General features: G+C 37.7%; 1 protein-coding gene across 5 annotated transcripts in view; it reads left to right on the top strand.

Annotated features, from left to right (window-relative positions):
• Positions 1–8,963, top strand: part of col12a1b (collagen, type XII, alpha 1b) — a 146,268-nt gene that overhangs the window by 131,748 nt on the left and 5,557 nt on the right. For all 5 annotated transcript variants that reach the window (XM_024290520.2, XM_024290521.2, XM_036210692.1 and 2 more), the window contains 9 exons: positions 1,315–1,368; positions 3,901–3,954; positions 4,035–4,088; positions 4,191–4,262; positions 4,344–4,379; positions 6,101–6,167; positions 6,248–6,436; positions 6,615–6,683; positions 8,324–8,494. In XM_024290520.2, the coding sequence (XP_024146288.1) occupies positions 1,315–1,368; positions 3,901–3,954; positions 4,035–4,088; positions 4,191–4,262; positions 4,344–4,379; positions 6,101–6,167; positions 6,248–6,436; positions 6,615–6,683; positions 8,324–8,494 (766 nt within the window). The remainder of the gene's footprint in view (positions 1–1,314; positions 1,369–3,900; positions 3,955–4,034; positions 4,089–4,190; positions 4,263–4,343; positions 4,380–6,100; positions 6,168–6,247; positions 6,437–6,614; positions 6,684–8,323; positions 8,495–8,963) is intronic.

Below are 8,963 nucleotides of genomic sequence, written 5' to 3'. Positions count from 1 at the left end.
CTGCTTTGGAGTATAAAATACTGTTTTATTTCTGTTAAAATAAATAGTGTTTTAATACTGTTTCATTTTTACATGCCAAACAGCTAGCTGTTTTTACATGTTAGCTGTTTTGGCTAAATAAGGCTTTTTTAATTTAGTTTCAGACTGATTAATAAATGTTTATCCTGTTCAGCCTGTGACCGTAGGTGTGTTTTCGATTTTGGCCCCCTGTGGGATTAAGTTTGACACCCCTGCTCTAAATTCTCATTTTTACTTCATGTAGAACAAAAGGCAGCACTAGAGGTGAGTGAAGGGGGCATGTCCTCTGCATTATGTTATAGTGTTACATGCAGGGAGCTCAGTCCAAGAGTATAGATTTACAACTAATTTAGCTGTCCAACGTTTTGTGCTTTAGTTCCCTCACAAAAGTCAGTAACTAAATTAATGACTCAGATTGCTCTCTCTGCTTTTAGTTCAAACTTTTATTGTGATAGGGCTTTTTTGGTACATCTTGTTTCTAGAACACACAGAGGAGCTACTGTAAGTAATATGTAAAAGTACCAGATAGTATTTGCCACTGTAAGTGTGCACTTGCTAGTCTAAAGTCATATAACCACTACACCCTGGGTCAAGTAAGGGTCTTCGGACATCAAAAGTAAAGCTTCACAAGTTCAGATTTAGTGTTAGACATTAAATTGGATTTGCTCGAGCATTCAAAACAAAAAATAAAAAATGCAAAATACTTAAGAATACAAAAGAAATATGTATCCATATAAAGATATGTAAAAGTTAGGAGAATAGACCCTTTTCACGCAACGTCACACAAAATGGCGAGTGTGTAAAGTGACTTCCTGTTTATATGGTTTAGAACAGCAAAGCTGACACCTGAACGCTGTTTAAAGAAATTTTACATAAATAATGAAAGATTACCTAACTAATTGTAACCAAAATCTGTACAATAAATGAAAAGTCGATATTTTCAATGAAACCTCAAATATTGAAGGATTATTCAAATTTGTATTTAGATTTGTGAACGATCAAAGACAGGAAATGACAGTAATGTTAATCAGGAAATGTATAAATTAATATTGTACATTTTTCTGTTGAAATTGGTACGGTGTACTAGCATGTACCTCCCAGAGAAGTTTTTCTGCAACATACTTTATAGTTTTACTCCGCTGTGTCTGTTTGGTTACATTTTTTCTTTGACACACATCTACCATGTGTTCTAGTAACATACAATGAAATGAGATCTGTTACTTCTGTTTTAAGTAGTGCTATGTTTGAACCCTCCATCCCCATGGTTATGTGACTAAGCCATTTCTCCACCAATAGGGGCGTCCGGGACCAAAGGGAGACTCTGGTGATTCCGGCCTGCCAGGACAAAAAGTAAGTTCTGAATTGAAGTTTGAAACAGGAAATGAGAATAATTCAAACTGACTACCATTCTGGCTTCTGTCCACTACACCACATCAACCAGATGCTCTTCAATCTTAAAAGAATTCAGAAAAAAACCAAGCCCAATCGATCTCTGCCACGTCCTCCTGAACAGTACTTTAAATTGAATTTCTGTGCAGAAAAAGCCAAGAACGAGTCATTTTGATTAACAGCACTCTTCAAATAACGGCCAACAGTAAATCCCCCCAGTTGATGTCTTCTTTTTTTCCTTTTTTAATCTTTTAATATACGAGGAGATTGAGGAAATGAGTGACACCTTAACTCTGTTGGCCCGAAAGCAAAGAGGAGTCGGAGTGACTTCTGGAGCAGGAGGAATTATTGAGCCGTGGTGTTTTTCTTTCTCTCTGGGATGAAGTGTCTGTCCGTAGAATAAGAGGTGGAAAGAGACGACCGCCAAAGTTTTATCTGTTTACAGAAGCTTTGCTGTCTGGGTGGAAGAAAACATGTGCTGGATGGCAGAGACAGTGGAAATAAAAGAAGACACTAGAGAAGCACTCGTAAATTGTGTTTCTTGAATCGCTTTTGTGCATGTAAAAGCTGGTCTCATCTATTTAATTACCAGATAGTTTATGGATTAAGTGTGTGGTGACAGTTTACATTTAAGCTGCCAGAAAGAAGGATAAATGGTCGTTTCCCATGTTCCAACCTGAGGCTCCAGAGGAACCTTTCACTCCTCCATCATGGCTCACTGGTTGAGAGATAAATAAAAAAGCATTTATTTTTAGAATTTGATTATTTAACTTATTCAGTGAATCACAAGTACAAGGATTTTTGTGCACCGTGTTCCTCAGAAGTACAACCACAATTAAGGCGCACAAGTTTATAAAGTAGACTTTCTATTTTTAAACAAATTAAATGATTTTAAATGTGCCCTTTAGTATAGAAAAATACACTTAGTACAGACTTATTTTCCTTTAATTGATTTTTGTAGGGCTGGGTTTATAACATCGATTTAAGCTTAATAGATCAATAATCGATTCATAAAAATAGAGATCGATTTAGCAAAAAGGCTAAAGTCTGCTAGCTTGATGCTAATTTTAGAACAATGTTTACAATGTTAATGATCTGAACATTTTTGTTACAACTTCTCCTTTAGAGAATCACTGTAACACTGTATGATATTAACAATCTTATTATATCACTGATACAAAATATATTGGTATGGAGAGTAAAATATTGAAAGTTATTTAGGTAAATTGGGCATTTGGGCATTTGCTAAGATTTTTTAGGCTATTTTGGAATTTAGCTATTTTTCCAGCTACATGCTAGCTAGTTTGGCTAATTTAGTTTTTTTTTTGTTTGTTTTTTAGGCTGTTTTGGAGTTTAGCTAATATTTCAGCAACATGCTAACTGATCTGGCTAATTTAGGCATTTTAAAAGTTTTTTAGGCTTTTTTTAAGTTTTGCTAGTTTTTCAGCTACATGCTAACTATTTGTCTAACCTAGTTTTTCTTTTTTTTTTTAGGCTAATTTGGCATTTCGCTAATATTTTAGCTATCAGCTTCAGCGTTTTTATCTATCAATTTCATCATCTTCAGCGGCCAAATTCAGCTTACAGCATTCACACTAGCATTATCGTAGGCAATGCTATATATCTAGTTCATAATTATGTTTAGAAAGTTACGGTTTCAAAGTTTTAAAAATGTAGTTTTAGAGTGTTCAATAAATGTTTATCGTGTTTACCGCGACCTAAGGTGTTTTTTGGATTTTGGTCCCTTGTGCGATTAAGTTTTAAACTCCTGTTTTACAGTATGTGAACTCTGAGATTAATATAAATATATTCAAAACATATATTAGATTATTAATGTATTTCTAAACTAATGTGTCTGAATGTGTAAACTCAAAATTGTGAATCATATCGTTCTGGAACTTATTATCGATACCCAGCCCTCGTGTTGTGAAGAACTTCCTCAAGAGCTGTTAGGCTGTCTGGAAAAATAAAAGTAAAGAGATGCCACCTACTGAGACTTTACTCATCTAATCTCCAGGAAATGTTTTCGTTAAACACCAGCCCGTTAACAGCCTGGAACATTTTACCTCCCTCCTCACTACAGCGGTTTTCCTCCGACACGGCGTCGGGATCCACGCCGTGTCGCGCTGCTGCTCCTCCATAACGAGGCTGATTAATCAGCTCTTCATTTCAGGAAAACAAACCCGCTGAGTAAAGCTCCATGTGGACGGCAGGACGTGCAGGTGACCGTGTTGAGGCAGATGCTATAGCAACATGCATTTAATGACTTGCAGGCCATGGTTTGTAATGGCCAATAAAACAGATCTGGAATATATTATTTTCCTTGTAAATCTTGTGCCAAGGCTTCAAAGACCACAAGGACTGACAATAAAAGGGACTCTGTGCACAAAAAAGGCTTGTTCAAATTCTGCTCTAAAGAAGGCATTTTAAGTTTGTTAGTGTAAAGTAATTAAGTCAGGAGGTGACTTCAGGTGTTTTCTGTCAAATCCACAGGGTCCTCAAGGCCCACCTGGAGGTATCGGCCCTGTCGGACCAGCTGGAGTCAGGGTAAGCGCACAAACATTCAGGCTGCTAGCATGTAGCTGGAATTTTTAAAACATGAAAACAATCTGATTTTATGTCTTTAGGGTCCCCCAGGAAAGGAAGGACCTTCTGGACCCAGGGGACCCATGGGGCCCATGGTGAGACTTTCATGGTTTGAATCATAAAGGCGGAAAAACTCTGTAATTATTTGAATTAGAGCAAAATTGCATCATCAAACCGTCATTTTTCATTCATCACAGGGACCTCCAGGATCTCCAGGACTACCAGGCCCAACAGGAAATCCTGGAAGTCCAGGAGACAACGGTCCTCCTGTAGGTGTAACTGTCATCTTTGCAGCGTTGCATGTCGATCTGCAGAATATTCATGAACTTTGTGTTTCTTTCTGGTTTCAGGGTCTCGCTGGTCAAAAGGGAGATCGAGGGGAGAGAGTGAGTGATTCTAAACACTAAATCTCATCCACAGAGGATTTGTTTTAAGATTATCTTCAAAAAATGTGGACTGACTTAATGCTGGGAATCACTGGGTACCTGACAATATCAACGATATCGCGATACTGTGATAATTGGTAGAAATCATCTCTAATAACTCTCATTATATATAAGAACACACATTTTTGGGGAAAACATATTTATTTTTTAGCTTGAACACAATCATAATAAACAACTTGTGTCTTATTTTGTTCAACAAATAATAAACAGTTTAGTGCAAATCAGTAAAACTCTGTATTTGACGAGCATTGACACCAATTGAATTTGAATTATCTGTAAAATTCATTGTTAAAAATAGCAAATATGAACAGCAGTGCCACTACTTAGTGCAACATTGTTATAAATGACAGAACAAAAATTAAATAATTCCAGTAGCTGCCAGACACATTGATGAAACGTGCGCCCCCTATCTACCTCCAAAGGAACGTCTCGCTAAAGGATGACGAATGTAACGTTTTACAGCCTCTACAAACGAAAATATAGGATCGATGCTTGGTGAGAACCTGTCGAGAATCAATTGCAGGATTAAAAATATCCATATGTTGACTGTTCAAAGCATAGTGATCATGCAACTATTTATTTTAAGATCAAAGCAGATAAAGGAACACATTTTTTTATATTTAAAGATATTTTTGTTCAGAATTCAGGACTTTTTGTGGTCTTCTAAAATTTGTGAGGGGAAAACAGAAAACTGTAAAATGTAATATGTCAAATTGTAATCAGAAGGCAAAACAACACACATGTAATGAGATAAGTAATGAGAAGCTAATGTCAGCTGGTGAATTGTTAATGCCAATAAAGATCTTTTGATCCCTTGAAAAAAGTGACTGAGCTGCAGTGTTGAACGGTTTCTTAAAAAAAGGGAAAAAAAATCATCATCAAAGTGACTTTTAAGTCTAGAAGCAAATTAGTGCTGCCACAAATGATTATTTTAGGAGTCGAATAATCACAGATTATTTTTAATCTTAACCACATCTTAACCATCATTAGCTTTAAACTAACTAAAAACTAGATATATATCTAGTATATATATATAGTATTATCTGTGATAAAGCTAGTGTGAATGCTGTAAACTGAATGTGGTTCCTGAAGATGTTAGTGACGATAGCTGAAGATGCTGAAACTGATAGCTAAAAACACTGATGCTGATAGCTAGATAAAATATTTGTTGAATGCCAAAACAGCCATAAAACAACAAAAAGCTTAAGTTAGCCAAAACAGCTAGCATGTAACTGAAGAATTAGCTAAACTCCTAGATAGCCAAAAAAACAAAAAGGCTAAGTTAGCCTAAAAAAGCCTAAATTAGCCACAATAGCTAGCATGTAGGTGAAATATTAGCCAAACTCCAAATGTAATAATGAAATTCCAAAACAGCCAAAAAAACACCTAAATTAGCCAAAACAGCTAGCATGCAGCTGAAATATTAGCTAAACAACAAAATAGCCAAAAAAAACCTTAATAAATGCTAAAATAGTCCAAAAAGCTAGCATAACGCCATTAGAACTTTCAACTGTACTACACTCTGACTCCATATAATATAAAGTAACGAATAATCGACTATTAAATTAGTCGTCGACTATTTTAAAAGTTAATTAGTCATCGATAAGTTGACCAATGTGGCCGCCCTAAAGCAAATATTTACGTTTTCTTGTTGCACACAGGGTGATTTTGCTCCCCAAAACATGATGAGATCCATCGCCAGACAAGTGTGCGCTCAGCTCGTCAGCGGTAAGAGCGGCACGTTTCTTTGCTTCGTTTGGCTCACGTCTGCTATTTACACGCGTGTCCTTTTGGTTATGTTGTGGCAGATCAAATGGGTCGCGTCAACTCGTTACTGAACCAGATTCCCAACGGAGCGTACCGCAGCAGCAGCAACCCCGGACCCCCAGGGCCTCCCGGACCTCCTGGAAGGCAAGGATCCCCCGGTGAGCCGGGTTCAGCCGGACGAAACGGGTTCCCTGGAAGCCCAGGATTACCTGGTCGGCAAGGAGAGAGAGGTACAATTCTAGCACGCTTACGAGTATTATTTTTATAATCTTAATGAATTCCTGCACAGAGAGCTCAAACAAATTCAAATCTCGTTTTAAACCTTTGGGTTGTTAATCCAGAGAGATTTTTAACGTATAGGGGAAAAAAAGAAAATGATGTATTTATTTATTTCTGTCAACCCTTTAGGACTTTCTGGGGAGAAGGGTGAGCGAGGAGTTTCAGGAGTTGGACAGAAAGGATCAAGGGGTCCTCCAGGTGTGTCTAAAATCTGAAACAATCTCTCTATTCTAATGCTGAACATCCTGCTTTGGTGGCCAAAGAAGTCTGCCATCTTGTCTTAGCTGTGTCTGCCTCTTCTCCTTTTGAATACAGGTAACTTTTTAAATAAAAACATACAAGAAAATCTTGCTTTTTAAAACATGGCGCGCACACACACTCACAGGTCAACACACTCTCACAGGCGCGCACACACTCACAGCCACACCTGCATGGAGAAATGTCATCAACTCTGCATTTCTAAATTTAGCCACAGGCCAAGACAAACCAATTTTGTTATTTTCTGCATCGATCAACATGTTGACGTGTTTAAACTGTTTTTTTACCGATTCATGAAGAATCGTTACATCCTGACTTCTGATGGTTCGACTTTGTTGATCTCTGTTCATCGGCCCAAAGCTTTATTATCTAACTTTTTAGAAAGCGCTTGATGTCTTCATAGATAGTTGCTCCTCACATGAGTAAAAATAATCACTTTCATATAAAATATAAAGTTTTTCTCCATCCATAGACAACAGAGGCCTTTTATTTAAAGTGATTTCAACATTCAGCTGTGCAGTCACCTCCCCTTTAAAATCTCCTATTAGCAGCTGTCTCTGCGTTCGATCTCCCAGCAATAATAGATTTTTATTGTCATGAGCTTAAAGATGTGGATATTGTTTGAACTTAAGCCAATGTGCATGCAAATCTCTGAGAAAGGAAGCGGTCACTTTGGAGATATAGGAAGAGAAGACTGAGTCATTCCCAACACATGGTGAGGACAGCAAGGAGGAAGACCGTTGGCCAGGAAACCTTCCATGCTGGCTCTTCCCGAGTCTAGACAGAATGTTGGATGGGGGAGTGCGGGGGAGGCGAAGGCCTACTTCTATTTAACTTTTTTATGTCAGTCTTCCAAATATTATGCCCGGCGTTGTCAATAGCAACCGAGAATTATTTTTGAAACATAGGTTTCCAGCTGCAGCAGTAATGATAACAGAGCTATAACTACCATCAGTTCAAAGACCATAAACCTCCTTTTTTGGTGTAATAAAATTGTTCAAACTCATCAAAAAGCTCATAAAAATTAATGGACAGTTTCTGTAGCTGGAAGAAGAAAACATTGAAGATTTCTAAGCTTCGTTAGTTTCAAAAACAAACATTTTTACTTCCATCGGGAAGACATGTAGTTGTGAGCCTGACATAAAAATTCTGGAAAAATCCCTCTAATTCCAGACCTAATGTGATAAACTGTTCACTTTTGGTGGAGTAAATGAGGGAGCAAAGACTAGAGGTTATTAGAAACACAAGAAAACAGAAAGAAAAAGGGACAATGGACGACCCTCAACAACAGTGTGAAGATGCTAACATGGTTAGCTTCATGCTAACAGACATCAAGACAGAACTCCAAGTCTTGAACAGTAAAAAAAATGGGAGAAGAATTGAGGCAAGATATGAATTGACAACATTGAAAGCAGAAATCTATCAAAGCATATTAGCTAATAATGAGAGTCACTGAACTGAAAAACAAGCTAATACCTTTAATATAAATATTTAAACTCAAGTTTGAGTCACTCAAATAAAGTAAGGATTTCAAAATTCCCCCTCACTCAAACACTAAATATACACGTTTCCCTCCACAGGTCCCCCAGGAGAGAGCAGGACGGGACCTCCAGGACCTCCAGGCTCCTCTGGAGCTCGTGGCCCCCCCGGACGTCCAGGCTATGCTGGAGTCCGTGGGCCACCAGGACCCCCGGGATACTGCGACTCCTCTCAGTGTGTCGGCATTCCTTACAACGGGCAGGGATACATAGGTGCGTAAAAGAGCTCCAGAACACGACTGTCTCTTAGATCTACCCATACTGACAAGTCAGACATTTAAGGAAACGCACGGTTCGTGTCCTCACCGGAGTCAGATGAGGAGTGAGCAGGAATGCTTTGCATTGTGGGTGATCTGTTCAAGAGTGGACAGAAACTTAAGGTGTTCAAAAATGATTCAAGTGTCTTAAAATGGTTTTGTCTCAGTGCAGCATCTGCATCTTCATTGTAGTAATGTACGGAGCTAAATTGGGGCCAATATTGTTTGAAACCCAGATCAAACAAATTGAAAAAAATATTGGTGTTTGGCCAAAAAAATGTTAAATATACAAAACTTTTTGCTATTCTAAAATAAATGTAATTATTTTCTGGTTTTTAGGTTTCAAAAACTCAAAATTTCCATTTAAAAACTTTTTTTTGCAGATTTTTTTTTCAGTTTGAAATACTTCTTTTCACTTTCAAACT

The sequence above is a fragment of the Oryzias melastigma genome, linkage group LG24, assembly GCF_002922805.2.
Source record: "Oryzias melastigma strain HK-1 linkage group LG24, ASM292280v2, whole genome shotgun sequence".
NCBI classification, from domain to species: domain Eukaryota; kingdom Metazoa; phylum Chordata; class Actinopteri; order Beloniformes; family Adrianichthyidae; genus Oryzias; species Oryzias melastigma.
The sequence above is the reverse complement of the archived record's forward strand: the minus strand, read 5'-3'. Positions and strand labels throughout refer to the sequence as shown.